Source organism: Aspergillus oryzae, chromosome 7 (assembly GCF_000184455.2).
Source record: "Aspergillus oryzae RIB40 DNA, chromosome 7".
NCBI lineage: Eukaryota > Fungi > Ascomycota > Eurotiomycetes > Eurotiales > Aspergillaceae > Aspergillus > Aspergillus oryzae.
The window spans coordinates 1,900,579-1,920,554 of NC_036441.1; the positions used below are offsets into that span (position 1 = coordinate 1,900,579).

Consider the following 19,976-nt stretch of genomic DNA (forward strand, 5'->3'; position numbering starts at 1 on the left):
TTCAATTGGTTCCATTGTCGTCACACCAATTCACTCCGACCCCCCGCGTCCAGGTTGGGATTGGGATACTTAGCGCCTCTGGGCATCAAGGGCGGGCCGATTACAGAGGAGATACCACCTTGAACGGCAACTCTGACTAGTGTGGCTTGCCAGTGCTGGGGACGCTTGGACGACCACTTCAGCCTTAGCTGCTTGGCGGGATCTTGGCTCAATAAGATTGGAAGCTTTTCGCGGGGAATGTTGGCCTGTAACCTGGGGATTCGTGGGGATTGATCTCAATGCATCAGGTGGGCTGGGCACATTACTTCCCAGTAGGGACAGCACCATGGGTGGGAATGAAATCTCTACCATTATGTATAAAGAGGTCCCCGGGGAATGTGTAATCATGATGTCGTTGCGCGACTTAAATAAGTTCTGATTCTCGCCCGCTTTCGAAACAGTACACTTCTATTTTTCCTTGTCTTTCCTGTTTATCGAGGAGCACCTGGCAACATGAGTACTACAAACGAGCCAGCGGAGCCCATCCCCACGGGAATTCTAGCCACAGCAAAGCAAGCATGGGGCGATCTGTTCAAGTGGAAGCAACGAGTCGTGGTGACCAACGAGTACGGGGAGACTCGTACTGAATGGCAAGAGCCCGATCCCATCGTGAATCCTATAAGCTTGTTTGCTCAGCTCGGTGCCCGCGATTGGTTGTTCTTCTTGGTTGGCTTGACGGCGTGGACGGCAGATGCGTTCGACTTTCACGCACTGTCCATCCAACAAGTGAAACTGGCCAAATATTACAACCGCTCGAAAACAGAAATTTCCACGGCAATTACACTGACCCTTCTTCTGCGAAGTGTTGGTGCTGCCTTTTTTGGTCTGGCTGGTGACAAGTTTGGTCGCAAATGGCCTATGGTGTTGAACATGATTGTATTGGGAGTGCTACAGATTGCGACCATCTACAGTCACACATTCCAGCAGTTTTTGGCCGTACGGAGTCTATTTGGTCTTTTCATGGGAGGTGTCTATGGGAATGCCATCGCCATGGCTCTGGAACATTGCCCGTAAGTGTCGCGGCTGGATCACAATCTTTCCGATTGACTCATGTATCTTAGCGTTAATGCTCGTGGTCTCATGTCGGGCATTCTGCAACAGGGATATTCCCTGGGATATGTCTTTGCCGCCTGTGCCAACCTCGGAGTTGGTGGAGCTACCGATAGTTGGAAGACGGTGTTCTGGGCTGCAGGTCAGTACCTTTTCCATACACAGATTATAGATCCAGACTAACGGTCGCTTAGCTGGCATCTCCATTGGTGTGGGAATTATCCGCATCTTCTTCCCCGAGTCGAAGCAATTCCTCGAAGCCAAGAAGGCCGGCAAGAAGTCCATGAGCGCCGGGGCATTCTGGAAAGAAACCAAGCAGATGCTGGGCCAGGAGTGGAAGATGTGTGTGTATGCCATTATTCTCATGACCTGGGTAAGCTTCCATTCATTTTCCCAATCCAAAGACTCAACGACCGTCATAAAGAGTAAATCAGACTAACAGCCCTAGTTCAACTACTACTCCCACACTTCACAAGACTCCTACACCACGTTCATGTTGACGCAAAAGGGAATGGAAAATGCCGGCGCCTCCCGCGCATCCATCCTCATGAAAACCGGTGCCTGCGTCGGTGGAACAATCATCGGATACCTGTCCCAGTTCTTTGGCCGCCGACGAGCCATCATCGTTTCGGCCTTGATTTCGGGCATTCTTATCCCAGCCTGGATCCTCCCAGAGGGTGAACGCGCGTTGAGCGCAACGGGATTCTTCATGCAATTCTTTGTTCAGGGCGCCTGGGGTGTTATCCCAATTCATCTGAATGAGCTCTCGCCACCGGCTTTCCGGTCCTCTTTTCCTGGTATATTTCCACCATCCCAGTTCAGTGAACAAAATGTCTAATACGGAACAGGAATCACCTACCAAGTGGGAAACATGATCTCATCGCCCTCCGCACAAATCGTCAACGCCGTCGCCGAAAAGACTTTCATCACTGGTTCGACTGGTAAGCCGGCGCCCGCTTACGGGCCAACCATGGGCGTGGCTACGGCCATTATCGCGACAGGAATCATGGTCACCACGGCATTCGGACCGGAGAAACGTGGACGAAGATTCGAGACTGCTGTTGCGGGTGTTGAGCAGTCTGAACCGCAGAAAGTCCTTGACGAGGAGAAGGGTGATATGACGGAGCAAAAGGCTACGGAAGAGAAGGTTGAGAAGGTAGAGAAGATTTAAGCTTGATAAGCTAACTACGATGGACACTGGAATGAGCGATACCCAATACCTGACTAGAGGATGGACCTATATCATAGTTTAGATATACGATTATTTACATTTACTGTTTTACTAGAAACATGGCTCTGCGTACTCATTAGCTTTGGGCTGTATAGTTGAACAACCAACCCACGGCTACGAAAGAAAGAGTAACTACCGGTCCAAAAGGAAGAGCCTCGGACCGATAAGAGCCCAAACAAGAAATGATAAACTAGCCGTTGTGTATCGGGCCTAGAGACCATTGTAGAGATGGCGGATTACCGTACTGGGAAATCCTCCGAGCTCCATTTTTGATCGACAGAGAATGCTGCGGGGAAGTCCGGAGTGCATTTCTTGCCAAGGAGATGGACGTGGGATGTATTTCCTAGCATTGGACACGTTGCATTAGGGCTGAAGCAGTCCGGGTTAGGATTGTTGATATGATTTCTGCGTCTTGGTGTGCGATAACGCATTGAAGCAGGCGAATCAGTCCCTTATGTGATCAGTAAATTGGACCTACTCCATTTTTTGTGATAGGCGCAAAAAATAGCACGCTACAGATTACCTACTCCTCGTATGAACAGAATAATTCCGTGTAAGTTCAGTCAATCATTGAAAAACACTACTCCAGAAAACAGCCCACATCCCAAAGAAAGCACTCAAACACGAACAACGATATCATAAAAAGCTAATTCGTAAACCCAAACCACTTCATATCCTCATCCCCATGAATCTGTATATTATGACCAACACCGCCAGCCAAAATACCCTGGAGATTCGGCCCCCAAGTAGTCCTGCTCCAGTTTGCCTCGGGAGTATTCGACTCAGTCGATTCGGGAGCATCATAGTTATACCCGAAGACGCCTGCCCATTGCTTACACGTTTCCTCGTAGTTCTGCGGATACAAGGTGGTATCGACATTACCGTGGTAGATTTGCATCTTGGGCCGCGAGCCACTATAGTCGGGATACATGGCCTCGGCGATACTAGCCCAGTGCTCCGGAGTGGTGATAGATTGGCCCTGCGCGCAGGTCGAGTTCCAGGCGTCGGGTTGGTCGGCGGTTGAGAGGAAGCAGCCGGCTGGGACGCCGGCGTAGGCGACTCCGGCGGCGAAGAGGTTGGGGTATGTTGCTGCCATTACATTCTAGTATTATCGGTTAGTACTGTGCATGAAGGGACTAGGGGTTTAGAAGGTCGGTGAACATACGGTCATCATGGCACCAGAACTAGTACCCGTTACGAACACCTTGCTGGAATCGGCATTATACTGCTTGGTCGTCCAGGTTACCATGTTGGCGATGGAGTTACTGTTTCCGCCTCCGTTGTGGGTGAGGGTTGCTTGGGAGCTGACGTCCCAGCATGTTCCTTCGTAAGGGCTTTCGGGATAGATGACGATGAAGCCGTGTGTTTCGGCTAGTTGCGCGTAAGGGGAGCCTTGGTAGTATGCTTGGGCGGTTCCTGTGCCTTTGGGTATTGTTAGTATGCTATGCAGGTATAGGTAGAGGAGTGCGCACAGTAGTGAATTGCAACTATTATCCCGGGATTAGAGGCCAGGTTCGTGGGTACGTAGATGTACATCTTAACGTTGCTAGGGTTGTCGCCGAAGTCGGTGACTTGTTCAAGGGATCCTGCTCTTGGGATTAGGGATCTGCCATTGTGTATAGCTCTGGCACTGCAGGTGAGGGCACAGAGAAGATAGGTGAGGAGGTATGACAAGAGGATCATGTTTATTGTTGTAGTGAGCGAGGTTATGCCCAGGGTATGATATTGAAGCTCTTGCTGAGACTTTTCTTCATCGTGTCATAACAGCGAGATGTAGTCTTTAAATACCTCATACCAGTCCTCATGACACTCTCATTATAGCAGTACAGCATCACACGCCCTTTCTATTGTCCATTTGGTTAATTTCCCAGTACCCGGACTTATTCACAGTCAGGTCATCTGCTCCCGGACGAACGGAATTCTCCCTTCCAATCTTGACGCTCAATTCCATCCCGCATTTACAGGGGTGTACATCACTACTGTCGCAGAATTCCTTGTCCTAATTTCAATTTAGCAATTCAGCAGACGGCACTGCCGAGGAAAATGCCGTTCGGCTAATACTCCGTGACGAATTGTGCCAGATATACTTGCTTTCGGCTCATTGGTCGATCGTGTTTCAGGTACAGGTTCCCCATGCGGGGGATTGCAGTTTGATATTTTCCAGTATATCCGGCCATTTAGGCAGAAGAAACAGTTTCAATCTGAAATCTAGGCTATTTTGGCATCCTGGCTGAGTTCGGTACTAGTGGTTGTAAATGGCTGTGTAGATTCATAGCAGGTTCGCGTTGCGGATTTTGTAACCTTTGCAATGGTATCGGCGAACCAAGCTCGAAAGAAATGTTTCTCGATTACTAACTTGGAAAAGACTGACTGGCGGAGAGGGATGAGTGACATACGCTACGGTCTGTCACTGGTCTATTGTACTAGTATAATCTGTGTGTCTGGATGCAGCACTGTTCTGCCTGTATATTCGTCTCCCGTAGACGTGGGACTATGTAAGCTTGGAATCTAAAAACTACTATAATCTAAGGACTGGTCTTGAATAATGCCAATCCTAAAATTAGTGAGAGACTTTGGGTTTCGAGCCCAGGTTGTACATACATCACCACATATTTCCTACAATTTTCTCTGTGCCGTATTGGGCTGAATGTGCAAGTGAACAAAAGGTTTCCCCCGTTAGCCTATAGGTTAACGAGTAGCTCGGTGAATGCCTTGATAAATAACTATCCCTCAATAATTCACGCCGTTTCGTTTTTTCTTCCTCTCCTGCCTCTAAGGAACAACATCCTCTGCTTTCTCCTTCCTTTCTGTCTCTATCTACCTTGCCCTGCATATCCTACGCCACCATGTCTTCCTTGAAACATTAACGCTTATACAGGTTCCATATACAGCCCCAGGAATAAACAAACGAAGCGTCTTGAAGAATTCGCGTCGGACCTGAAAAGGCTTTGGATGCTGTGACCCCACTACTCGAGCATATTACCGAGATGGTTCTGTACTGGCCATATAGTGGCAGAACGACCAGATTTGGTTTGATCATCACGAATCAGAACTTATGGATATGCTCGAGAGGGTATACAAGTATCAACTTAATTTCTACGGCACATACTACAGTACCCCAATGAGTTAAAGGTTAGTAAACCTAGCCGCCAGCAAGAGCTGTACCTGGTTTAGATAATTGGAGTGGGAGCCAAGGCACCGGCCTGGCGCATAAATAAGTTCCACAAGGATTATTAACTTAGACTGCCATGAATATTTGTCCTTTCGGTTTTCTTTCTTTTATTTTCGTTTTGCTTTTGGCTTGTTTTAATCCAAGCCATGGTCTAATCTTCGGACCACTGCCGAACGAATATTTCCAAATTTCCCTTCTAAGAAGTACTATATCACATACACACAGATCACATACGATGCCCCGGTACAAATATTTCCCACTTCCAACAGGTTCCTGTATTATTCGCGTCCTTGTCCTACTGCCCGATACACACGACACCTCCTCAATCAACTGCCAACTTATCAACTACTCTCTGCCGCTAACAGGCAATTGCTATCTCCCATATGAGGCGCTGTCATATGTATGGGGCAGTGAGAGTACACCTCGATATATCTTTATAGATGGTCTTACCGTATCTGTTACGGACAACCTCTATGCGGCACTATTACATCTTCGAGATCATCAGCTTTCGCGCATGTTATGGGTAGATGCAGTGTGTATAAACTAGCAAGATAACCAGGAAAAGGGCTATCAGATTCGGCTTATGCCAACAATATACAGTAAAGCCAGCCATGTAATAGTTTGGCTTGGAAAGGCTGCAGATCACAGCGATCGAGCGCTTGATACTATCCGTCTCGCTGCAGAGAATACGTCTTCCGGATGTGAATCTACCACACCATGGGGAAAGGAGACAAATACTACTGCTGTTTTGATGCTACTCCAACGACCGTGGTTTCGGAGAGTCTGGGTAGGCAATACTTTCTAATATTCATAGGTATATTTGCTAATACGTCAATACAGGTACTCCAAGAGATTAGTGCTGCACGATCTATTCTAGTTATGTGTGGGTATTTCAAAATCAATGGAATCACCTTTGTCTTGGGCTTGACAGGGCTAAACCTTTCTTATAAAGGTGATGCTTATTCAGGTTTAGAGAATATAGTTCGCTCAATAACCTATCTGATGAGGGGGGCAATCTCCAGGCCAGATTACGTGACACAGCCACACGGAATGCTATCTTTAGGGGAACTGATTGACATGTATCACACCCGGGGGGCTACCAAGAAACACGATAAAATATACGCCTTACTCGGGATGAGCTTTGATGACTCGATCAAAGCCGCTCTATTACCCAACTATCAGCTACCCTGGAATATATTATTCGAGAGGGTCATTACATCAATCCTCCCAGGAATCCATTCTCTGGAGACCTGGCCCGATAGGGAAATAGCTGTAATCCAGGGTAGGGGATATATCTTGGGTCGAATAGACTCAGTGGATAGTGACAGTTCTCGATATGATAGACAATGCGTGCAGATTTCCTTTAATACTTCGCCAAGGTCAATACGCTATAAGACTGAATGGGGTACTCGATGGACACTCCAAGCTACGGCAAGATCGATTCAAGAGGGTGATATCGTCTGTCTTTTTCATGGAGCTTCAAGGCCAAGTATCGTCACTATGTGTGAAGATTACTTTAGTGTTAAAATGATCAGTGCAGCTCCTCGCAAGGAAAAGCACATGAAAGGAAATGTCGATATACAGATACAACAGCCTCTGCCTGCAGAAGGATGTTTCCTCCGAGATATACTCCTCATTTGGGACTGGGAAGCGTCGCAGGCGAATTCAGGGGAAGGGAACCAGTCACGGGTGCCGAATAATTTCAGGGACGCAGTGCCGATAACAGACATGGATTTCAAGAAGAAAAGGCCACATGACTTAGCACTCATCACTGAGGATATCATGATGATAGCTACCGAGGCAGGGGCCCATGGGAACCGAATCATGGAATACCTATTTGAAAAAATGGGATCAAATCTCCCAGTTAGTGAAAGAGTGATAAGAATGGTGGCAGGGAACATTGCATGGGGAAGCAACATAATGGGGCAGCTAATAAAGCTACTGGATCATAGAGACAACAACGTACTAATCTCGGAAGATGTGGTAAAAGTCGCAGCAGGAAACACCCAATTTGATGGTGATGTTCTAAGACAGCTGTTACAACTTTCGTTTGAAAGAGGTCATGACTTACCAATCTCTGAGGATGTGGTGAAAATTGCAGCAGGAAACACGGGGTGTGGAATTAATATATTGCTGCTGCTAGCACATCTCGTTCATGAAAAGGACGACAATCTACCGATATCCGAGGACGTGGTAAAGGTTGCAGCAGGAAACACGGGGTGTGGAATTAATATATTGCTGCTGCTAGCACATCTCGTTCATGAAAAGGACGACAATCTACCGATATCCGAGGACGTGGTAAAGGTTGCGGCAGGGAACACTGGATGTGGTGGTCTTATAATGGTGCTGCTATTAAGGCTATCTGATCGGTTGAGCGACAATCCTTCACACATCCTAGAACATACATTGAGGATCGCGGCAGGCAATACTGGGTGTGGAAGTAATATAATAGCACAGATCCTACCGCTAGTTGACCATTGGAACAGCAATTTTATACCCCTCTTAAAAGACATACTGAGAATCGCCGCAGGAAATGCTGGGTGCGGTGATGACATACGGAGGAGCATTGGGATGCTTTTGGCAAGGAGGCGACGCTTTGAGCGTATGGCACCGTCAACTTTATGCTGGATGAGTGGAATGGATGAGATTTCAGAATAGTGTGATATTTATAGATAGCTGGCTCTCACAGGGCCTAATCTGTATCCTCGGGTCTTTAAGGTCTTATCAATTAAGATGCCTCGCCTGGCCGCAGCTGAGCTCAGTAATCAGCCCTACGAGGTTGTATAGACTTCCGATGCTCACATGCTAGAGCTCCATGATTTGCAGTGAGCCTTTGGGGGGTATTGATTGTTTCAGCTTTAAGGGCTTCATGTAAATCTCGTTAGGGCTTAGTATTGAATGACAGGCAAGTAGTTGACCACCTGATGACTATAGACAGTATACAATCAAATGTGCTTTGTATCAGGAGATAGCAAGGCTGACACAACATACTATTCTCGAGATGGTAACCCAACTATTTGCTAGAGATTCTATACCACGTAGTCATATCGCGACTAGTGAAGAGGTACCTAATTATGGGGTTATCCATCAGGCATCTGCAACACTTATCTATGGGGATGATGTTACAATCCCTCACCTTGGCTGTAAGCGCCCTCCACCTTTCCCCTAATCCGCTCGTGATTGATAAAAAGGTTATGCTGCATAGACCAGGACATTCCACTGAAGCCCAACGAGCATGTGGCCATAGAAGTTGTCAGGGTGATCGGCTTGGTAGAGATTCCTGTCACTGGAGTTGGGAGCAGAACCTCTAAAAAAGTATCCGCATCCTGGATATACCAGAGTCATGGCTTTTGACGAGGAATGAGGTTGTTTCTCTTCTTTTCAGATCTAAGATCTTCAGAGCTGTCCGTTCGACCCGTGCTCCTTTGCTTGATCAATGCTGCGTTAGTAACTAGGATCAAACACCCGACTAACCCCAACAGAGTACTCAGGCCGGGGTTAAAACAGGCCCTCTGGAACAATGTACAGTAATGTAAAGATGTTGATCAGTAAATAAGACAGAGTAGAAATCAACTTATATAAAGCGAGGTAAGAACCAGCACAAAGACCACAAACTCATTTCAATCCAATCCACTCAAGATGCAGATCACTTTTATGATCAACTTTGGCCTCCTTGTAACTACCACCCTTGCTTACTCCAATAAATAAGTTCACCGATGATGTTCCTCTGGACTGGACTAATAGCGGGCAAAGCTGCAAGGGCTCGAGTCTTTCTCCTACCCTTAGCGATTGCGAGGCCGCACTTGGGAATATTCATGTTGGGGAGTCTTGCGCTGATCAATCTGAATTTTCGGTGGGCAATTGGTACATGATCTATGCCACCAACGGCTCTGGAGAACAGCGTTTTAGTGGCCAAATCATCTATGACACGGCGAAGTGTTTCCCTCGGGAACTACATGGCCAATGGTAGATATTTGAATATATCGTAAATCCTCGTCATGGAATCACACATATACATACACTGCTGGGTTCACTATGTATATATGCTTGTTGATCCTTCCATCATTTTCACTTGTGCAATGTCTCCCTTTGTCCTTTCGTCTTGTGTTTTGAAAGTGGTTACAACTCATGCAGTAAAAGAGCTTACATGTATTGATTTAATTTCAATGTAGCTACTACCATCCGCCGTAGATAGAGTGACTTCAGTCTATCATTACTCTGCTTTCAGATTTCCAACCACATCTATTGTTATTTTAACTGCGGTAGGATAGGTCAGAGACTTATCTGTGGGTGGTTGCTGCCTAAGGTATCATTATCCTGCTGTATGCCTGGATCAATGCGGTTAGACCATCCATTCCGGTACTTTCCACCCAATAGCGGCTGTCCCAGACCCTTCCCCATCCAAGCCATCACTCAGGCAGCCACTAGGCATCGCCGGCCTCATGACACTAAAAGACCCTAACATGGCTAAATTCAGGGGAAGTTGGAAATTTATAAATTTGCCATTCCTCACGATTGAAGAATGTCAGAAACATCATTCATACCAGTGGATCAATCACAATGACAGGCGGTCCATCATATCGACATATCCGCAGCAACGGCAACGCCATTACAAAAGTCCATCGCGAGGCTCAAGATGAGTTACAAATAGGTAAGCCGGCTATCCCGGCAATTATACCAAAAATAGATTTATATTAATTTGATCGTCGCAGTTGATCGACTCCTGGAGCCCCAAACGATCGTCCACTTTCTAGAATGTTGTAATGGAGCTCCACTTCCCAATGGGAAGCAGTCGACGCTACCCCGATTAGCATCCGAGGAGATTCACAGTCTCTCTACTAGCCCCGGGAATGACCCCAACAGCGAGCCGATCCTGCAACGCGTGTTGAAGAGAATCGGGTCCACGGAAGACAGCGATCGTCTTTGCCTTGTGGGAAAGAATATCCACTCGGCCAAGAGTCGAGCATGGGAGGGTATCATCCCTCTTTCGGAGCAGCGATGGCACGAAAAGGAACTTGACCATTTTGCTAATTTTCAGGTCGCGTGTCAGTACCTGTCTTCTGTGCTTGCTGTCTTCGAGTATCTTAACAAAATGCGGGTTGCGCAGAATCTGCGGGACACGTTTAACTTGATCTATGGGCATTGGGAGGAGTACGATGCGGTTTTGAATGAACAGCGTCGTCAACTGGATCAGGAGCCTGTTAGTGTTGCTAAGCGGTGGACTGAGTTTATCAAGGCTCATTATGAAATGATGACTGAGCGTGCGCATCGATGGGTTATCTCGCATGTGAATACGCTGCGCGCGCCCCTTCTGGAGGGGTTATTGTCGCATCGTCCGATGAATGAGGATGTGGTCGATAGGGTGCAGTGGAAGATGACGGACGCTTTACATGTGCTCATGGAGATCTCGGCCGTGGCGGATTATACGATCATGATACCTATGCATGGGTACAAAGGGTATACTTCGCCTCCCATTGAGACGGGTATTCCGCCAGGGCTCAGGTCGCCGGATTATGAGAAGCGGCATAAGGAATATCACCAGAGGTTGAAGTTGGTCTCTCGCATGACCATGTTTCAGAATATAGGCACCGCATCTCGAGGTGTTCGTGAAGGCATGGGATCACCGGAATCACTGCACCGGACAGCTTTGCAGCAGATTGAGAGCCAGAACAAGGTCCGACGGGAAGCAAGGGGCGAGCCTATAGAGCCAGTACCGCGTGAGCCGTGGATTTCGAATAGTCTAGCTAGGCTGGAATCATCCGAGGACCCTGTTGGCACATTTGGACTTGCCATCTACCGTCTTACCTATCAACAGAATGAGACTGAATGGGCGGAGTTTTTGCAAAAGTTCGAGACGCATGCCGCAGACTGGGGTCGGGGTCAAACGGGTTCCAATGCTATTAAACCGAGTTTAAAGCTACATTGGCTAGATGGAAAGGCTCTGGGGATTCCAGAAGGGGACCTAGATGCGGCGAAGAAGTAAGTGTGATGCTCATTACCGACCCAGGAATAGTAGTATTAACCGATCTTTCTCTAGGCATTTCAACGACCACGCCATCTCCTCGTTTGAAGACAGGGACCGTGTCAACGACAGCACATTCCTGGTCATTGATGATGACTGCGTCGCTTCCTACATGGGAGATTCATACTCGGCTGCCACTGAATTTATCCCTTCTGGTGATCATTCAGGCTTCGCCCTCGCAGTTGATGCTCACTATGATCCGAAGGAAGGCATTGAACGCGCGGACGAATCTCCCGGCTACTACGGACAGATGCGTATCCTCGGGAACCTAATTTGGGGAGAGCTTTATGCAATGCTGTCATCCCAGTCTGCTTTATTAGAGGACCTCTGGCCTCTCGCCATCAACCATCCAAACGGGGTCTACACCGGTCCTACTGTCCCCTTGCAGGTCAAATGCTGGAAGGTCCAGAATAGGATGCGATCCACTTTGATCCACAAGGTCGTGGAATATGCGGAGGCAAAACTGAATGGGACAGCATCAACACAACAACCACCACCAGTTCCACCCTCAGGGATTGCACGAACCGAGGCGGATGCCACCCTTCGGGCTTACCTGCTGCGAGAGTTTGCGCGGGATTTACGGCGTCAGGGTAACGTACAACATGCAGTATTAGCCGAAGAAGCAATCAATTTGCAACCCGGCGAAGATCCCGACTGGGAGAGGATTCGGCAGCGTTTGGACGCCGAGCCGGAAGCAGAGAATGAATCGGAGTCAAATATGCGGGATAGAAGGGATCCTGGTGATCAGTGTGCTCCACAATAGAGCTTTTCATAGACGAGGTGTATATAAACTTAATACAGAGTAGACAGGCTACTTGCCATTTAAATGTTGTAAATTGTATTCCCGTGGCCGTCATTCGTGATGAATACCTTTGCTTCCATTGCAACTAAGGTTTGATCTCTCTATCATTCCCCATAGCATATCCCCTTGAACGTATGTAGCGCCCTCTGGACTTCCATTCGCCTGCCTGAAGCATCAAATCCCTTCTTATAGCCGTGTTTCCCGGCTTGAGTGACCTAGGGGACTTTTGAACCCTTCAAAGCCGTTAGCTTTTATTTCAGCCAGATAGGCCCTAAACGTCCCTAGGCCTCCGAAGTAAAAGGCCACCCCCTCAGCTTTCCCAGTGACATTATTCCCGAGTATCCAAGAAGGAACCTTTTCAAACATTGTTCCCGCTATCGAGGACCGACTGCGTGCTGTCCATGCACGCTCGGCTTCTTCTAAGGCTTCAATTTCGCACTGACGTCCCGTTTGCTTCGATATCTTCTCGGCCCGTCGGACCAAATCCATAATAAACTCTGTGTTGGTCTCCCCTGACGTCGGAATATTTGCGAACGCCATGTGCGGCCCATTGACTAGAAGAAGATTGGGGAATCCATGCACAGACATCCCTACGTACGTGCTTGGGCCGGAAGGTTTCCACATATCATACAGGTTTTTCCCATCCCGGCCCCGAATATCAACCATCGCATAGGTGCCATCCACGGCATCGAACCCAGTCGCAAAGATTATAACATCCAGCTCATGGGTCGTGCCATCAGCCGTACAGATACCACTTGGTGTAACCTCCGTAATGGGGCTCTTCTTGATATCCACCGCAAAGACATTTTCCTTGTTGAATATCTCGTAAAACCCAGCATCACACAGAGGTCGACGCCCATATAGTTCCTTCGGTGTTAGGACGTCTCGCTTTTGCGGATCCTTGACAATACTCGCAATCTTCTTGCGCAGAAACCGGCATACTTCCTCATTCGCAACTTCATTCGTGGCAATATCAGAGAACCCGCCAAACATGAACTGGAAGCCGTTTCCGATGTTCCATTGCTGCTCGAGTAGTTCCTCGCGGTCTTCTGGCGACAGTGACATGAATGTTCTCTTAGGCTCCGGTGTACCCATAGCAAAGACGGAGGTACGGGCGTCTGCGATAAGCGCTGGATAGTTTTTGTTGACCAGGGCGCGTTCCTTCGGCGTAACGTCCCGGTTTCCACTGGGGACAGTGTACTGCGGACGTCGGACGAATACATGGAGAGATTTAACCTTGTCAGCGATGGCCGTCACGACCTGGACACCCGATGATCCAACGCCAATCACACCGACACGTTTATTCTCGAGTTCCACATCTGGGTTCCACGCCGAGGTGTGGTTCATCTCTCCCTTGAATGTGTCCATCCCCGGGATATCGGGGTAGTTGGCTTTGACCAGGAGTCCAAGCGCCGTGAAGAGGTATCGCACGTGGAAGACGTCGCCTGTCTCGCACTGGACCTCCCAGATCTTAGTCTCGTCGTTCCATTCCGCCCGTTGCATCTTGGTGTTGAACTGCATGTGTTTGCGGAGGTGGTATCTTTCCACCACGTCCCGGAGGTATTGCATTATCTCGGGCTGGGTGAGATACCATCTTTTCCAGGGGTAGGTTTGCAGGAACTCCTGGTCAAAGAGGAATCGATAAAGATGACTCCATGTGTCGCTCAACGCACCGGGATAGCGGTTCCAATACCAAGTACCACCAACATCACCGGCCGTATCAATGGCTTTGACATTCAAGCCCTCCTTGACAAGGGAATAGAGCGTATAAATTCCACCAAAGCCGGCACCTACGACAAGGGCATCCAAATGGTGTTCCTGGGCCATGATTCTATCACATACGCCAGTAGTCAGCTAGGTTGAGAAAAGAACCAGCAAGCACAGGACAGGCGCTCCCTCCCTGCAATTTATCGAAGAATTGATCGCTACCCTTACTCACCGTTGACGTAAAATCAATCCCACCCGTATCCACTCTATCCTGTTGAACACGTTATCATACAGTAAAACCCCTGCACGCCGACACGAGATGTTTCAAAATAATGACCGATACCAAGAAACATCCGCCCTGAGGTAGCACGATGAGCGAAGTGCTTCATAGATAGGCCAATGAGCAAGGGCGATGCGTAGTCGCGTTCCTCTCATCCGATGCCTCGTTCTCATAATCCCTGTCTGATCCTTGTTCTTCAGGCGTGGTGGATTTGTAGGGTTACTTCCATGGGTCCAACCCCTCACTTACCCTCTCAGTTGTAATCGGTCAATGGATGTTCCGAGCTCAACATACGAGGATGTTATGCATAATACTCCTGTTATGGACATGGGCTGGGCTCGTTTGTCCGAGGCATTTGGCAAGTTTCGACAAGTCCTATGATGATGAAGATCACTCTGCCACTGAGTGGTCAGCTTTGCGTTGCTTCATGTAGGGTTGTTGTTATAGTCAGCACCGATGCTTTCTTCGCGTTGCAGGGCAAAAGCCTTCTATACAAAACCAAGTTTGCCTGAAGATTTTGCCCAGTCCATGATATATAGTAAGCTGTGAACTATCATATACTGGCACTCTTGGTGATCGGAAAGCGTTATCGGGGGTGTTTATCCTCCTCCCTATCTCAAGGAGTATACCCTTTTATAACGGATCATAGATGCCTCGAGTTATGCATCTTGGCCAAATTGTCTTTGAAAACTGGGGATTTTCTCATGATATGAAGCTTACGATCGGACGAGGGAAACAAACCCTTGTACGCCTCAGCGAGTTAGCTTCTTCCCTCATTACAAACCTCTGCCATACGTATTCCACTATAGAGGTAGTCGTTTAATAGAGTATACTTGTATACTAAGCTTCTGTGAGACTGTGATAACAATGCTCTGTAATACCTAGAAAATAAGATATATACTTGGAGCGGGTTAGTTTACAGTATGTTTACCAAAAGACAATAACTACTCGGTCTAGTATGTTGAGGGCTGGAGCAGGTAATAAAAAGCGAAGGCTCAGGGACCGGCCCTCTGCCACTGCTGGTCGGCTACGTTCGCGGTATTTTTTTTTTTTTTTTTTTCATATAGGATAGATGATACTAATTTATGCCCATCTAAATTACATATTGTGTAGATTTGCTGGGGAGTCTCTATAACTCGGTGATATAATTTTGATAAAGTAGACTCTGCTCTATCAGCTGTGTTGAATCCTCTCTAGAGATAATAGAAGCCGGAAAGTGTCTGGCCAATGTTGCAGTTCTAAAGCTGTCATACAACATATACTCATCCTGGTACCATTTTAAGTAAATATGAATAGGCACTGTCAAATTAGGCTGCAACTTTTCCGAGTATATGAATCATCGGACTCGGCTACTGGGGCCCGGATGGATGAGGTTATTGAGCCTTTCACTAATAGATCTCTACCTGCAACCGGTCTGACTGCGGCCTTCAAAGTGCCATAGTTCCTGAACCAGTTTACTAAAAAGGAAAAGTAAGATAAAATCATAAAAAAAGGTTTAAAGTGGGTCAAAATTTCGTCTGCCAAGAATGATGTTTGTGCCCTTCAATACGGTCCATAAGTATGGTTGCTGCTTGGCTGACTCGATCAACCAGACTGAGTTGGCTAGCAGATGAAGATCAAACCTATAAAGCATAGCAATCAAATAGAGAGGAGTGATATGTCTGCCGCCAAGTCACGCGAAGGTAAAGTTGCATATATGGCGCAGATTGACGCGTACCAGGTGGACGGATTCCGAAGATACCGGTGAGCAAAAGTCTGATGAGATCATCTACTTTTGGACGCCTGACAACCTCGTTTTCATATATATTTAGTGTCTTGGTAATGTTCTGGTAGGCGTTGTCATACCATTGATGGGCAGGCTTGATTGTTGTTAGCAATTGGTACTCATCCACCATGATAGCTTCTGCACTGTTTTACCTCGGCCTAGTTGCGAGTATAGCCCTCTCATCGCCGATTAATAAGACAGAAAGTCGCCCCACAGCGACTATTGATGCAGGTGTAGTCGCTGGAACCACAACGTCTGTATCGTCCTCAACTGTTACAGTAAACCAATTCCTCGGTATCCCCTTTGGTGCCCCTCCTGTGCGCTTCAGCCCTCCACAGCCTCCTGCGCCATGGTCCTCGGTCTACGACGCATCCAAGTATAAACCTGATTGCATTCAGCAATTTAACTATCCGGAGGCCGCACGGAACCGGTCAATCGCAGTTTTCAACACACCTCCGCCTCGGGGCGGCGAGGAAAGCGAGGACTGTCTCCATTTGAATGTCTTTGCCCCAGAGTCGGCAGCAGAGGGCTCCAAGGCTGTTCTCTTCTGGATCTACGGCGGTAGCTTTTCGATTGGAGCCAGTTCTCTGCCTATTTATGATGGCACTAGTCTTGCGGCGAACCAGGACGTGGTGGTAGTCACCAGCAACTATCGCACCAACGTCTTCGGTTTCCCTGGCTCTCCTGACCTACCTACATCAGAATGGAATCTTGGGTGAGCTGAAGACAGTTCATAATCAACTAATATAGCCCAGTACTAACAATAGTATAAGTTTGCTCGACCAACGTCTTGCCCTCAACTGGGTCCGGCGAAACATTGCTGTCTTCGGCGGAGACCCGAAAAAAATCACCATTGTAGGCGAAAGCGCAGGGTCCATGAGCGTGGACGCTCTCATTAAAAATCCTCCAGACCCTGTTCCTTTCCACGCTGCAATCATGGAATCCGGCGTAGCGGCGATGATGGCAGTCTCTGCCGGATCTGACTGGAAAGCTCTGGTCAACGCTACCAAATGCCAGAATACAAACGAGCTTGAATGTGTTCGCGCCATTCCAGCAAAGCGACTTAAAGAGATCATCGAACGGAATATGCTCACCTTCTCCCCGATCCCTGATGGAATCACATGGCCAAAGAACTCATATACGAGCCGCCTGAACTCTACGCATGACTCGTCTGAGATCGCCCGTGTTCCTTTACTAATCGGCAGCAATGCTGATGAAGGTCAAACGTTCGTCGCAGGACAGAACGCTACCGTAGCACGCGCCCTTCTTAGTGAGATTCTGGGAAATAATTCGACTCTCCTTCAAGCGGTCCTGAAACAATACCCTCTGGGTACTCCAGGAATTAAGACTGAACGCGATCGTGTGGCGAAAATTCTTACTGAACTTGCATTCCAGTGCCCTTCGCAGCGCGTCGCTAATGAGAGCTCTTCCGCGGGCATTGATACTTGGCTATACTACTTTAATGCCACCTTTCCGAATGCAAACCCGCTATTTGGCAGTGGGGCCTTTCACTCGGCGGAGGTTGATCTGGTCTTTGGCACATATAAGCAGGATGGAGCCACAAAGGCTCAGAAAGATTTAAGCCAATTGATGCAGAAAACTTGGGCTGACTTCGCGAAGAATCCGTCTGCCGGACCTGGCTGGGAAACTGTCCCTCAGGTTGGGGTCTTTGGTGATGGGCCGAAGACTGAAGGGGACGGAGTAACGCAGGGATTGTTCCAAACTGTTGATGCTGAGGAGATTGATTGGAGGTGTCAGCTGTATGAGGCTTTATATGAGGCGTTGGATGCTGGTAAGCAGTAGGGATTGGTATATCCGATATTTTATAATTTCAAGACTTACTCCAACACTCGCATGATATATTTATCTTTCAGCACTTGACATCCTGTCAAGTAGTATATGCCACAGCTTCTGGAACACAACAAGAATAGATGCTCAAATTATTTAGGCTGCAATCCTGTATTGAGTTGCGCAGACAAAATACCGTGGATAGTGTTTCTTATCTCCTTGGACAACTGTCTATATAACGCCGCGCTCAGCCAAAGTGACACCACAACCATGTCAATAACAAACCATTCTAATTCTACATTCTAAAGTCACATTCACAATGGTCGGTCAAGTTTGGTTAATCTTTGGCAGCGGCCATGGTGTTCTGGAATACCTTCGCTGGTAAACAGCCTGACGATCCCACCAAAGCCTCGATGTGATTCAGCTAAAAGGAGTGGGGCAGGGTAAGGAACATCTTCTTCGACTGCCGCTGGGGACTGATTGCTTCCCGCGAATGATGGCCAAATGGGATGATGTGAGGCAGAATTTGGAGGAAATTAAGGAGGTCGCTTTGAGCACCGCGGTTGATTCGGATTAGTGCCTGTCCCACAAATACTTGATCAGCTAACTAGAACATTATGTTAGATATAGGGTATTTTTGATGCTAGAAATATTACATACAACTACAGTTGAAAGTGCTTCAGCGGGCTCCTCTTCCGGTTGAGTTGGTTGACGGCTTGGACGAGGCGTGGATGTGTGTGAAGCCTGTTTCGGCTAATTACTGGCATCTTGAGTTGCAGTATACATATGATACCCAAGCTGCGTTATTCGAGAAGTGGTACCCTTGCAATAGACTGCTTTACGCTATCTGCTGTCTTGTGTAGTGTCGCGGTTGCATGGTGTGGTGTTTTCGATGGAATTTGAATCCTCTTCTAAATAGGAGATTGTTCTTTGAAAATAGACTCTCTAGGTATTCGGGGGACGGGCATTATAGAATATAGAGTTTTTTTAATATTTGTCCTCCAATAATATTCTTACAATCTTGGACACCTCTAGATGATTCAAGTACGTGCTTTGTATCAACAAGATGTACTCAAGTACAGCAGTCCAGCTGGTAGCTGGGTATGCTCTATTAATACCAGCAATCGCTACGACCTTAGAATAGAAACTCCCCCTGAGCACTAGACAAATAGATAAACTGAAATCTATATCTCAATCTGAAGCTATACTCAGTCTTTATAATACCAAACAACCTTTTGCAAACCATATCCGAAACAAAAAGGAACACACAGAGAGAAATGAAACGCAAAATGTTCTAAACATATATACAATCTGAATATACCCCCACCACTCAATAACTCGGCCCTTCCAGAAGAGACGCCGAAGCCGGCCTTAAAGGCAGAGGAGCCTCCTCCTCATAAACCGGACTCAAGGGCGTCGGCGGCCCAAAACCATACGATTCATCCGACGTAGCATGGCGAACCTCCGGCCACCTTTCCGCCGGGGCAGGTTCCGCTCTGGATTCAGCCTCCGGCTCGACGATCTTGAGCTTCTTGTTTTTCTTCTTATTCTTACCCCGTTTCCGGAGCGGTGCCCAGGCGCCCCAACCGTCATCTTTGGGCTGTTCGTCGGGCTCGGTGTGACTATTGGGCTCAGGCTTCGGAAAGGAAGGCTGGTCATCCACGGCGATAGTCTCATCGGTAGGATGCGGAGAAGAAGCAGAGGGAGGTGGCGACGGAGTCAGCGGCCAGTCCTCGCTTACAGGCTCTGACTCTGGTTGCTGTCGTCTACCACTGTACTCACCGGTTCCTTCGTCTTCCGTCGACCCGTCGTATCCATGACTCGGCTCGACTTCGGGCACGATATCCTCAAACGCAGGTTCTTCCTCGGGCTCTTCGGGAATAGTTTCCTCGGAGATCCGTACCGCATCCCCATTCGCCATGGAATGAACAATCTGTCGTCCGTTCTCGAGTCTCCGGAAATTCACCGTCGCCAACTTGTCCGAATATATCTCCGCCATAATCTGCACGAGTAATCGGTCGAATGACGCGTCCCGCCCAATTCCATTGAGAAACCACTCCCGCTTGAACACCGCTTCGTCGGCCTCGAACTCGTCCTCCATCTTCACCCGGATATAATCC

At 47.9% G+C, this 19,976-nt stretch overlaps 7 protein-coding genes across 7 annotated transcripts; 3 read left to right on the forward strand and 4 right to left on the reverse strand.

The window, feature by feature from the left end:
• Window positions 1-492: 492 nt before the first annotated feature.
• On the forward strand, window positions 493-2,260 carry AO090011000744 (carboxylic acid transport protein; the record flags this gene model as incomplete). The annotated part of the gene is made up of 5 exons (XM_001826276.3): window positions 493-1,049; window positions 1,101-1,231; window positions 1,284-1,462; window positions 1,538-1,886; window positions 1,938-2,260. The coding sequence occupies 5 exons, from the start codon at window positions 493-495 to the stop codon at window positions 2,258-2,260; spliced, it is 1,539 nt and encodes a 512-aa protein (XP_001826328.1).
• A 706-nt stretch (window positions 2,261-2,966) lies between these two features.
• On the reverse strand, window positions 2,967-4,003 carry AO090011000745 (acetyl xylan esterase; the record flags this gene model as incomplete). The annotated part of the gene is made up of 3 exons (XM_001826277.3): window positions 2,967-3,422; window positions 3,486-3,742; window positions 3,793-4,003. The coding sequence occupies 3 exons, from the start codon at window positions 4,001-4,003 to the stop codon at window positions 2,967-2,969; spliced, it is 924 nt and encodes a 307-aa protein (XP_001826329.1).
• A 1,973-nt stretch (window positions 4,004-5,976) lies between these two features.
• AO090011000746 (uncharacterized protein) lies at window positions 5,977-7,276 on the reverse strand (the record flags this gene model as incomplete). The annotated part of the gene is made up of 5 exons (XM_023233085.1): window positions 5,977-5,982; window positions 6,091-6,169; window positions 6,622-6,656; window positions 6,710-6,762; window positions 7,075-7,276. The coding sequence occupies 5 exons, from the start codon at window positions 7,274-7,276 to the stop codon at window positions 5,977-5,979; spliced, it is 375 nt and encodes a 124-aa protein (XP_023093623.1).
• A 3,845-nt stretch (window positions 7,277-11,121) lies between these two features.
• AO090011000747 (flavin-containing monooxygenase) lies at window positions 11,122-14,143 on the reverse strand (the record flags this gene model as incomplete). Its single annotated transcript, XM_023233086.1, has 2 exons — window positions 11,122-11,191; window positions 12,681-14,143. 2 exons carry the CDS (start codon window positions 14,141-14,143, stop codon window positions 11,122-11,124), a joined length of 1,533 nt encoding a protein of 510 aa, XP_023093624.1.
• A 1,856-nt stretch (window positions 14,144-15,999) lies between these two features.
• Window positions 16,000-16,787, forward strand: AO090011000748 (uncharacterized protein; the record flags this gene model as incomplete). Its single annotated transcript, XM_023233087.1, has 2 exons — window positions 16,000-16,046; window positions 16,178-16,787. 2 exons carry the CDS (start codon window positions 16,000-16,002, stop codon window positions 16,785-16,787), a joined length of 657 nt encoding a protein of 218 aa, XP_023093625.1.
• A 157-nt stretch (window positions 16,788-16,944) lies between these two features.
• On the forward strand, window positions 16,945-17,871 carry AO090011000749 (uncharacterized protein; the record flags this gene model as incomplete). Its single annotated transcript, XM_001826281.3, has 1 exon — window positions 16,945-17,871. One exon carries the CDS (start codon window positions 16,945-16,947, stop codon window positions 17,869-17,871), a length of 927 nt encoding a protein of 308 aa, XP_001826333.3.
• A 1,315-nt stretch (window positions 17,872-19,186) lies between these two features.
• AO090011000750 (uncharacterized protein) lies at window positions 19,187-19,957 on the reverse strand (the record flags this gene model as incomplete). The annotated part of the gene is made up of 1 exon (XM_001826282.3): window positions 19,187-19,957. One exon carries the CDS (start codon window positions 19,955-19,957, stop codon window positions 19,187-19,189), a length of 771 nt encoding a protein of 256 aa, XP_001826334.3.
• Between the last annotated feature and the right edge of the window lie 19 nt (window positions 19,958-19,976).